General features: G+C 40.0%; 2 protein-coding genes across 4 annotated transcripts; one reads left to right on the plus strand and one right to left on the minus strand.

The window, feature by feature from the left end:
* Positions 1 to 123: 123 nt before the first annotated feature.
* Positions 124 to 2048, minus strand: trappc2 (trafficking protein particle complex subunit 2). The gene is made up of 5 exons (XM_063887374.1): positions 1861 to 2048; positions 1470 to 1596; positions 1126 to 1274; positions 453 to 534; positions 124 to 359 (listed from the first exon to the last, which is right to left on the minus strand). Exons 2-5 carry the CDS (start codon positions 1560 to 1562, stop codon positions 261 to 263), a joined length of 423 nt encoding a protein of 140 aa, XP_063743444.1. The 5' UTR covers positions 1563 to 1596; positions 1861 to 2048; the 3' UTR covers positions 124 to 260.
* Positions 2049 to 2105: 57 nt separating this feature from the next.
* On the plus strand, positions 2106 to 11070 carry ofd1 (OFD1 centriole and centriolar satellite protein). 3 transcript variants are annotated; one of them, XM_063887360.1, is made up of 23 exons: positions 2106 to 2267; positions 2361 to 2501; positions 2615 to 2818; positions 2909 to 2977; positions 3064 to 3091; positions 3175 to 3282; positions 3369 to 3505; positions 3625 to 3798; positions 3977 to 4083; positions 4183 to 4302; positions 4927 to 5000; positions 5088 to 5179; positions 5330 to 5519; positions 6158 to 6288; positions 6465 to 6576; positions 7223 to 7927; positions 8790 to 8952; positions 9048 to 9139; positions 9672 to 9800; positions 9981 to 10138; positions 10224 to 10400; positions 10482 to 10552; positions 10849 to 11070. In XM_063887360.1, exons 2-23 carry the CDS (start codon positions 2406 to 2408, stop codon positions 10892 to 10894), a joined length of 3183 nt encoding a protein of 1060 aa, XP_063743430.1. In that variant the 5' UTR covers positions 2106 to 2267; positions 2361 to 2405; the 3' UTR covers positions 10895 to 11070. The 3 variants fall into 3 exon arrangements, with proteins under 3 accessions (XP_063743430.1, XP_063743432.1, XP_063743431.1); XM_063887362.1 differs by having other exon boundaries at positions 10233 to 10400; XM_063887361.1 differs by having other exon boundaries at positions 8796 to 8952.
* The last annotated feature ends 55 nt before the right edge of the window (positions 11071 to 11125 follow it).

Below are 11125 nucleotides of genomic sequence, written 5' to 3' on the forward strand. Positions count from 1 at the left end.
AACGTTGTGTCTTTAAATATTTTTGAGCAGTCTTTGATAAGTTAATGTTTCAATGCTTTAAAGTATTGTTATTAATGCCCCATGCACAAAGGATCAACACATATTACCATAGACTACACAAAGTTTTATAGAAAATATGTGTTTAATACATGGTACAATTGTGAAACAGGAGATGAAAGACAGACATCAAAAGTGTAGTAGCTATATATATACACAACTAATAGCCAAGATGCATTATGATCCTTGTGCATGTGAAGTGATTAACTCAAGAGATGTTTCTTTCCAAGAAACTGTACTTTCCTCTCAAATGCTGTAGAGCGGATTGGTGCATTGATTTCGTAGAATGGATTCATTGCAAACTGGAAGACAAAACAAATAATTAAACACACTGAAGTAAATAAATAGAGCCAAATGTAACCTCATGCCAAGTTATTCTTAAATGGACCACTTACCTTAATGTATAAATCATATACATCATTAAAAAAGTTCTTGATTCCATCTTCTTGTCGCGCGTCATGCAGCATGATGAATCTTATATGTGCGGCAAACAATTAAAGAAAATAAAGCCATTGTAATGAATGCCTTGAATATGACTAAATAATCACAAAAATACCAGGACTTCTGAATATGTGATCACACGTTACTGCAAATTAACAAGTTAATTATTGTTCCTATCAATCCTATAACATGGCAGTAAATAGATAAATTCCCTTTAAAATTCCAAGAGTTTAAGGTGATTGTTTTGTTCAACCAACAGTCACATACTCAAGGAAGTTCAATGAGAAACAGAAAAGCTACACATCCTTATGAATTAAGATCATGTGTGTCCTATAAATTATAATAATAATTAATTAGAACCACAGTTGATTTTCTATCTATTAAACAACCTATTGTTTAAGTTAACTTGCATTATTTTGTTAACTTAAATTACAGATGTAGACATCAAAGATTAGTGTGAACTATGATAAATAAGCCATTTACGTTTTTCTGTCTCTTCGATCAATAAAGTACAACACAATAGAAATGTTACCATTGTTTTCATTAGGATCATCACCGATAAATAAATAAAAACATATAGTCTTTGGCGAGAGAATCAAAATGGAAGAAACAAATGCAATAGAAAGGATATGTCCTGCAGTGACGAAGGCAGAAACAAACCACTCGTTGAACTTGTCCACAGTTTTCAAGTACATATTGTTGGACAGCCACATGTTTTCATCCACCAGATCCAGGGCAGCGTGTGCAATGAACTGGTTCAGGTGACGATGGTCATCCTGTGGTCAATGACACAAAAATGAACAAGCAAGATAGTAAAGGAACAAACTTTTTTAACACATCACCCATTAACTATATTTTGACAAATCTGCTGAAGTATATGGCTATGCTTATAAAATGATTATAATCTCGTGATCAGTGTTTTTCTAATATGTACAGGGATTATTGTTGGTGTTATTAGTAGGTAACGTTACCTTTGATTCTGCTTTCCCCGATGGCAAGAACTCCATCTCAAAGACAGGGTTGTCCTGGTGACCAACCATGACGAAATAAAAACTTCCAGACATCGTGTTCCCTTCTTGTTAGCAAAGTCAACCGTTCCTGTAAAAAATCAAACCAAATACAACATGGATAAAAACATGTAATCTTTCCAAATATCAGTGTCAACATCACCTGACAGACGTACAGCCCTTTAACCAGCAAGCTAACGTTAGCTGCAGTGCTAAAAAGACGGTTGGCGTCGTTTGGGACGTTCAATAATGCTTGCATAACTAATGCAAGCGTGTTACATTTCAGAGAGTATGAGAACTAACGTAACCACAAGAGGAAAGGCGTATAACTGTTAAACAACCGATTTATGTTTACCTGTCAGTTGTTCTTCCTGGAGTGAACCAAGTGAAGTCGCACAATAATGACACTAGGTAATATAGAAAAAAATAACGCATCAACTATCTGCAGTAAAACTGTTTAGCGACCAATGTTTTTAACTTACCTTCCTATAAATAATGGTTGCTCTAAATGTATGTTACATTGTAGAATAACAGTAAAATAAATATAAAATAAAATAACATATTTTCGTCTTTACGTCATAACTGTGCGCCCGGAACCAAGTTATCCGTTGAAGGATTTAAATTAGTGGCACACGCCTCCTCGAAGGGACGCCGATACGCTTTCTGGTTGTTAAGGCTGGTAACTACAAACATATTTATATCTTAGGAGACGATTATGTATTTGGGGGCTTAGGAGACAGATGTATAGCAGTCTAACATCGGGTGAGCATACTTTAAATGTTTTTGGGTACAGTTTTTTTTAGTTCTTTAGCTCGCCATGTCAGTTTTACCGTGGTGTTGTTTCTCTTCTGTCAGGACCTACACAACAACAACAACAACAACAACAACGACAGTGTAGTTATGTCTTTGGCCAAGGAAGACACGTTATCCCCAGAAGAGCTGAGGAAAAGGCTCTATCAAACGTTCAAAAGTAAAGGAGTGCTTGATACACTCAAAGTAAGTCGTGCTAAAAATGTCCTGTAGCCCGAGTGCAATCTGCTAACCTACGCGTAAAAAATAGTTTAGTCCTCATCTCTGTTTTTGTCTTTTATTCTTCCGATCTGATTCAGACACAGCTGCGGAATCAGCTCATCCAGGAGTTAAAACACCCTCCTCTTACTGGAGGAGAACCAGTTCCAAGAACAATACCTGGGAGATCTGAACCCCTTCTGGTCTCAGCATGTAACAGCATAGTGTATGATCACCTCCGCACCTCTGGATATGAGTACACCCTTTCTGTATTCTGCCCTGAAAGTGGCCTATGCAAAGACAAGGTTAGCATGAGGTTTTTGTGTAATATATTGTATTGTTTGTAAAAGACATTGAATATGAATATGTTGGTCTCTGGTCTATTTTTTTGGCAGGTTTTAACAACCGTAGACCTTCTTCAGCTTCTTAAAATGAGTCCTGAATCAGCACTTTACAGATCCCTGGTAATAAATGATTTGACAGAGCACAAGAATATTTCCTTGTAATAAGAGGTCATTCTTGTTAGTAATTATGGTGTTTTTTTTTACAGTCTTCAAGCAAAGAAAACAACGACAGAGGTATGTATTTGAAGCATTCTTTTTAATAAAACCGCTCCTGTCCCTAAGGCTTGTGATTTATATACCTTATTTTTGTCAAGCAGGGTTCCTGATCAGTCTTCTAGCACAGCTTACACACCATTATACCCACAGCCTCGGTCAGGATGCTGACACTCAGACTTCCAGCAAAGCAAGTTGTGGGGACTCTCTTGGTATGATGAAATAAAGTGTCTTATTGTTCTCAACACACATGCCTTTGAACGCAGTGTTTTTAATGTTTTTTCTCTTCCATACGCAGTCGAGAAGATGCAAATGATTGATAAGGAGTATGAGAGCTTCAATTACAGTGGGGAGAAGTGGTTTACACTCGAATCAAAACTGACTGCCCATAGAAAAGAAATTGAAGCACAGCTGCACGCAGAAATGAAGACAAAAGTAAGAATATTCTTTATAAATGATTTGAAAATGGTATAAATGCATCATATTTTATGACTGTCTAATTTAATGTGCCGTTTTCCTCCTGGTCTTAACATTGTGTCTTTTTATTTCTTAAGATGCAACATTTTAAAGATGTTGAATTGGCCACTGTACAGATGGAAGAAAAAGCAAAGTTTCATAAAGAATTTGATAAGCTGAAGCAAGATCTGGAGAGGACTTATGAGATGAAGGCAAAGGCGTTGATGGAACGAGAGAAGAATGCCATTGATCGATTACAAAAACAACAAGAGGTAGATTACTGCTTATAATGATGTTGTGCTTTGTTACTTTCTCCTGAAAGATAAACCTTAGCAAATAGTAATTTCTTGCATTGCTCTCTACTTTCCAATATTCATTTGCATTATTTCTAACTGCTTCAATCTAAGACGGTGCAATGCATGTTGTTATTTGTTTTCCTCTTTTCTTTAGATTGAAGAAAAAAACGTGTACATGCAGAGACAATCTGTCCTGAAAGAAATCGATACAGTGCGGAACAGAGAGAATGAGCTGAGGATGAGAATGGAGGCTTTTGAAAAGTAAGGGATTTTTTATTTTAACCATTCGTGGTAATAAATTAGTGATATACTCTTATCATTGTGACTGCTGGTTTATTGACTTTGTTTGTATCATGAAAGGACTTGTCAAATGCATGAGGAGAAAGTCAAGACCACTGAAGATCTGCTGAGGAGGAGAGAACTGGCTGTGAAGACTATGGAGGACACATACGACCACAGACTGAAAAATGAACTTTCCAGGTATTTAATATTGTTGTTTTTGGCTCACATTGTCACCAGCAGATCAACAAACATCGGTCAGACATACAGTATGTGGTATCATTTGATAAATTCTGTCTATTGTATTCAATTTGTCTCTCAAATTGAGGGTTATTATCCTTATTATGGATATTTACATTGTGTGTCCAGAGGAGGTCACTGTTTTGTACAAATATCCTGTGTTTAAAATGTACATTGGAATGTTTTTAGCCATGGATTTATTTAATTCTATAGCAAAACTAACAGTGGTTGCTTTTTTTCTTTTTGAGTTTTCTTGTTAACTTGCTAATTATTTGTTATTACCTCAAAGATGATGACTTGTGCAGATATGCGGTTAGGTAGTTACAGACTAGAGATTGGTTGGACGTCACAGAGAAGTAATGCACAATAAACAGGACCGGATAATTTCCTAATTCAGAATCAGAAGAACTTTATCAGTCGCAGAGGGGACATTTACAAAAATGGCTGCTGGTTTGGTTTATTACTCTGTATCCTTCTAACTTGTTATGGGAAAAGGACCATTTTGTTTTCCAAGATTCTTTCTGTTGTTGTTTTTGAGTTCAAAACTATTTTTGATTGTTGTTCTTATGCATTTATAAAAATTAGGTACCAGCTTGAGTTGAAGGATGAATTTATCAAGAGAACAGAAACATTAACTGAGAATGAGAACAGAAACAAAGGTCAGTATTTTGATCAATGCAAGGTTACTGACCAGCTGTCTTTTGCCCATGTTTTAATTGACGTTTGTCATTACATTCATTTCTCAGTGGAAACTGTTCGTATCCAAATGGACTCTGCTGTAATTACTGGCAAATTAGAGGAGCACAGCAGAGCATGTTCAGAGCTCAGACGGCTGCAGGTAAGCAGCACAACTCCTGTTGGTCTTCACTGGGCAACAGGCATTACACTCAATAATGAAACACATGTGAAAAAAACATTCAATCATTCAGTGTGATGTGATAATAGATTACAGTGACTGCCCTTTTATGTCTCTTCTGGTGTGTTTCAGGATGAGTTCGACACAGCACAGCAGCAGATTTCTCTGCTGACTCAACAGAAGGAGATTTTCAGGGAGAGACTGGAGACCATGAGTGACTACCCCAGCTTGAAAAGAGAGGAGGTAGAGCTGCAGGGCAAGCTGAGGCTGCTAAGGAAACAGCTGGAGGAGGCCCAGGAGGAGAACAGGCTGCTCCATGCAGGTGAGGAATAGCTTGGATTAGATCAGAGCTTTCTGTCTGCATTAATGTACAACTGATTCCTTTGTGACTAGTTTACTTTAATGTCTGAGAGTTATCGCTGATATAAAAATCAGTATCTCAGAACATAAGAGAAATAAATCCAGTTCCTTATGTAGCATTCGCAGTGCTTGAGTGTGGGCTTATTGTGAGCTGTGGGAGATGCAGCGTACTGTGAAGCATTCATGTTTGTCTGTCCCTCTGCTTCTGGCTCAGCTGAGTCTTTTTGGATGTGTCTTGCCTGCCAATGTGGGGTCTCTGTGCTCTGTTTGCAGCTCTGTAGACCACTCTCTTAGAAAGAACCGCTAAAGGAAAAGGGATGAAAAGTGGAGTGAAGGAGAGCAGAGACACAAGGCTCCCTTTAGCCATGGTTGAGGATCAATAATGTTCCTCTTTCTGAGGTCTTTTTCCTCTTTGAGGGTAGAGAAATAGGCCTTTCTCCTCATCACTTACAAAAGGCAGACATGGTGCGAAGCCCCATGTGCTGTACTCTCATGCTGCACAGATCTGTATAAAACGTTATATGGCTCCCTTAATCAGAAGACACTGGACTAGCAAACAAGATGCATTTTCAGATTATGTTCTGATGACTTTCCTCCCAGATCTGGGCAAGCCATCCAAAGAGCAGCTGGCCTTGCAGACGGACTTACGGAGGCTGCAGAGCGCTCGTAGACTGGATGAGGAAGAGTTTGACAACCAGAAACAGGTGCTGCAGGCACAGCTCCAGAGTGAGGTCAGTCCCATCACAGCCTCTCTCAGTGGGAAACTCTGTGGTCAGCTTTTCCTTTTTTTTGGGTGCACTCTTTTCTCACCTTGGGGAATGTCTTGTACTTATTCTATGCTTTGCACTGCCCTTATACTTTGTGCAAACTTCTCTCATTGTATCCTGTTTTCTGTTGTTCTCTGCAGGTGGAGCGATGCGCTCAGCTTAAGGCTCAGTTGATTGAGAGTGAGGAGCGATCGCAGTGGATGACTAAACACATTGAGGAAATTAAGATGCAGCTTCACCAAACTCAACAAGGTATCACATGACTGGGCACGCCTGTCCGCCACGTCTTGGGCCGTCCACACCGATAACAATGAGCAAAAAGATAACTATAAATATATATTTTTATACATCATTCTAACTCAAGTGAATAGCGGAATCTTCACCGCTATAACTTTCAAAGGGATGGGATGGACGATACAAACATTTGCAGCAAATTAAATTCTCTCCTCCCCTCTGGTTGTGCAGAGGGTACTTTTAAACTGTTTTAACTTTATTATTATTATTCATCGTTCTTGGTGTGGATGCTCCTTTGTTTATGCAATTATATATGTTAAAATCAATTATACATAACTTGTGTCATCAATTTCATTTCTGCATTTTGTAAACTTGCTTCCTTTTTTGGATCATGTCATTGTGTTAACATTTTATAAAAGGGGAAATATTTGAGAAATGGTAAAGAACTCAAACATTCTCCCTGCTTTCAATTACGACAACACGTAAAGGAGGTCATGTTACAGTGGTGTCCATTAGTTCCTGCTGTAGGTGTAAATGCATGTATAGAGTTCTCCAAGTTAGTTGTAGCATCTTTTTATGGTGGTTGGTCTTCTGTATTAGTGTTCAACTCTCCCTTTTTGCTCTTCCTTTTCTTTCCCTTTCTTGTTCGTGTTGATGACGGCAGCGCTTGAAAATGAAGTGCTGCGTAACCCCAAGCCCTCTCTTGTTGATCGCTCAGTACTGGAGCTCAGCGCTGACAAGCTGGTTCCCCCTGACATCTACATGGACAGAGCTCTGCTGAGGTCCAGGGTGGGTTATGATGATGTTTGTGAAGCAGATGGGCCCCTGAGAGGACACAAGTCGCCTTGGAGTGACGCTCCAGACTCCCACATGGAGGTGGTGGTTGAGGCCAAGGCTCGGATGCAGGAGCTGCAGAAGGAGGCCGACACCTTGGAGGAGGCTTACAGGAACTACCAGCAGAGGGCGGTGCGCTCCACCATATCACACATGCTTCCCCCAAGACCTCTTTCCCCTCAACGAGCACATCCTTTACATTATCCTGACAGTCCTCTAAAAAAACAAGTCTCTCACACACACTCAGCCCACAAATCACACCGACCAGTGTCTTCACAAACTACCAGAACCCCCTCCTTGGCCCCCTATGAAACCAGAAACACCGTACCAGCTGCACAACCAAGAGTCACCTTCACAGAAGAAAATAACCCACCCCAGTCCACAGTTTTCACTGACCACAGTCTCCATTCATTGACTGAATCTCAGTTTCTAAGAGATGGTCAGCCACAGGTTGGGAGCAGCTCTCCATCCAGACGTCTGTCCTCCACTCCGCACTCTTCCTCCAGGAAACCACTTCAGAGAGAGATAGCAGAAGGTAACTTCAGAAAAATGCTTCCCTCTGCTAAACACACTTAAAAAGAATGAAACTTCTATAAACCGTCACGAAATAAAGAATGAAATAGTTTCATGCCTTCAGACCAGGGGGGTCCAAACTACGGCCCGTGGCCCATCTTTAATTGGCCCCGCACATTTTTAAAGTATAATGGAATATGGCCCAGAAATTGAACTTGTGCTAGTCTTATATTGTACTTCTTAAATATATATCTAAACGTGTATTACACAGTAAGTGACAAATATAAGTTGATTAAAAAAAAGGCCAATAACTTATTTACATTCTAACAATTTAAATAACAAGCTTGAAAAATATCAGAATCAGAATCAGAAATCCTTTATCTGTCGCGCAACAGGGACATTAACATGATTAGAACAGCAGATAAGGGGAGGGGGGAAAATGGTTAAATCTGTACATGTTATTAATAACCAAATAGGTAAAAAACTAAAACAAAATAGCAGATATACCCTTCATATTTCCCCTTAGTATAAACAATCTAAGGCTTCTGTTTTAAGGAATGAGCTGCAAACACCTTTTGTAACACAATAAATGAAACCCTATGCTAAGTTGGGTTTTAATTTGAATGATTTTTACTAACTTAACTTATGAGGCAATATACCTCACCTCTAGTGAGGGGCCTATCCCTTTGAATGCTTTTCTGTATGTGGCCCTCAGTGAAAAAAGTTTGGACACCCCTGCTTTAGACATATACTGTACATATTTTATTAATGTGCCGGAACATGAAATCAGTTTAATCATTCCAAACAGTCACACCTTTTCATGTCAGTTTTTGCCGTATAACCTTCCCACATTAAGGCGTTGCCTAACATGCACTCTTTGCAAGTTATAGAAACAGCCCTGTCTCCGCTGCCGTTCCCGGATTTGTCGTTTGACAGACAGCTCCCTCGCTCCCCCCACGATGAGGTGGCGACCTCAGGTGACTTTCCCTCTGAACTCAGTTCACCTCGCAGCCCCCAGCTCAAGAGCACAGCACGAGACCAGGCCAGGTACCATCTGGCATCCCTTTTTAGTAAAGGACATTATAGCCCGTTAATACACAATGAATACTAATGTCCTACTTGTTGCCCCCTTTCCCCGTCAGTCCACCAAATCTGCAGCCTGTGTTCTCCAGCTCCGAGTCTTCCCCACAGCCCGAGAAATTAAGCCTGGAAGATCTCACAGGGATTTTGTCAGGTACCAGTGTTGTTGATTTATTTCCATTATTATGTTAACTCTGCTGCTGCATCACTCAGTTGTGATTTGTTCATTGTGTTATTGCCCTGCAGCCTTCTGCTGGTGACACCTCATTTCAATGTTTCCAGTTTTCAAATTGAACATTGAAGTGTGATTTATACTGTGAAAGCTTTGTTGGTGTCATTGTGCTTTAACACAATGACGAAGCCACATTTATAAATCAATACTGACTTTTTCTCCTGTTGGAAGATTTCTCTGCATCTTCAGAGGAACGGTCAAATATTCAGTCTCATTATAATTAATTTAAACCGAATCCCATTAAACGAAATGCAGTATATCCGGTGTGGAGGCTGAGGATTTGGGAATGGCTGTTTTTTAATGAGTGTGTGACTGGCTTCCAAAGTGTCCTCTCAGTGGCCCCTCACAATGGTGAAGATGAAGGGCATCTGATTATGTATTCTGTGCCAGTCCTCTGGCCCTTTTTGCATTATGGTGGGGAATAAAAGATCTCTTTGTGCACGTCTCCCTCTAGAGCCCGGCCACATTCCAGAGCTTCTCCTGGACACTGCCATCCCTCTCTCTGAGGAGGCCCCTGACGGCCCTGCTGGCCCCCGCCCACAGGACCTCCCAGAAGACCCGATAGACATGCAGGGCCAGGCGGGTGAGTCGTTAGTCCCCCCTGTTACTGTCCCATAATCTTGGTTGACCCAAAATGAGAAGAATGGCTACCTTTTACTGTACACCATCAGTATGACTCTCTGTTATTATGGCTGTTCTGGGCTATCATAAACCAAAGTAACATGATAACCGACAATCAAACTGACTTCATATGTTTTTATAGAAGTCCCACAGACCTCAGGTCAGTCTGCTATTGAAGAACAGGACGAGCAGCCGAGGTGGGAAAGAGAGCGAAAGGAAAGACTAGAACAAAGGCAAAGGGAGCAAGAGGAGGCCAGAGAGCGGGAGCTACAAGAACTCGAAAGACTGGAGAAAGAGACGGTAACGATGGTCTACAACTTCTCTTAATAAATAAAGTAAACATGGCCTCATGTAATTCATATTGACAGTCAATATGTCTAACTAGCTTTTGCAGGAGATGGAGCATCAAGGTCAGGAAAAAGAAGAAGACATTGAGGTTAAGAAAGAAGATGAAGAGCTGAAGCAAGAGGCAGATGATGACAGGGAGGAGTCCAAAAGTGAAGATCCCTTGGAGAAATACATGAAGATGGTCCTGGAAGCAAGAGGGAATCAGCGGACACAGGTAACACACTCGGGGAAAACTTTGCTTTTGTCGCATGACTTGTAGCGACTGTCAAGTGTCTTAAACTGAATGTGGTTTCAGAGCCCGGGAAGAGAAGAAGCAGGACATACGAGCCCAGAGGCCAAGAGTTTGTCTGAGGGGAAAGATGACAGGTAACTAAAATCAGTTGCCTAGACTTATTATGGCTCTCCCTAAGAATACAACAACTAATGTTTTCCAATTTAAAAGCTACGCTGTGACTGTTGGGAAGTTTAATAAATACAAAAGCCTACATAATCCTCTTACAAAAACATGTAATTTTGTGGTTCCTCATCTCCTGGACTTTCTTGATCTTATTTGCTCTGGAAGTATGTTGTCTTAAGGGTACATTCATTGAGAAATACATTTCTTGCTTTTTGTTTTCTGTCCCTCGAGGCAAACACCAATTAACTTGAAATTGCTTTCCCAGCGTTGCAGCATACTCACACAAGGATGAAGAGGATGATTTCTGGTGAGCTGGTTGTTCCAGAGTGCTATCATGAACTGATGAATTATACAAACATACTTTTTAAACAAGTGTGAATAATTTAATGTTTTCTTTTTTTAAGACTTTTACTTTGTATGTATATACAGTGTGTGTATATTTGATGTCACATCTACTCCATATGTTTGAATAAATCACATTTCATGACTTTTGTTTCTGTTTGATTGACAACAGCACCACACAAGAGATTTCTATCACACAA

The sequence above is a fragment of the Eleginops maclovinus genome, chromosome 7 (genome assembly GCF_036324505.1).
Source record: "Eleginops maclovinus isolate JMC-PN-2008 ecotype Puerto Natales chromosome 7, JC_Emac_rtc_rv5, whole genome shotgun sequence".
NCBI lineage: Eukaryota > Metazoa > Chordata > Actinopteri > Perciformes > Eleginopidae > Eleginops > Eleginops maclovinus.

Coding starts and splice junctions, on each gene's coding strand:
- ofd1 (XM_063887360.1), top strand. CDS start 2,406: ATGTCTTTGGCCAAGGAAGACACGTTATCCCCAGAAGAGCTGAGGAAA. Junction 4,303..4,926: donor CTGAAAAATGAACTTTCCAG/GTATTTAATATT, acceptor TATAAAAATTAG/GTACCAGCTTGAGTTGAAGG. Junction 9,140..9,671: donor TCTCACAGGGATTTTGTCAG/GTACCAGTGTTG, acceptor GTCTCCCTCTAG/AGCCCGGCCACATTCCAGAG.
- trappc2 (XM_063887374.1), bottom strand. CDS start 1,562: ATGTCTGGAAGTTTTTATTTCGTCATGGTTGGTCACCAGGACAACCCT. Junction 1,275..1,469: donor CGGGGAAAGCAGAATCAAAG/GTAACGTTACCT, acceptor CATTGACCACAG/GATGACCATCGTCACCTGAA. Junction 535..1,125: donor TTCGTCACTGCAGGACATAT/CCTTTCTATTGC, acceptor TGCCGCACATAT/AAGATTCATCATGCTGCATG.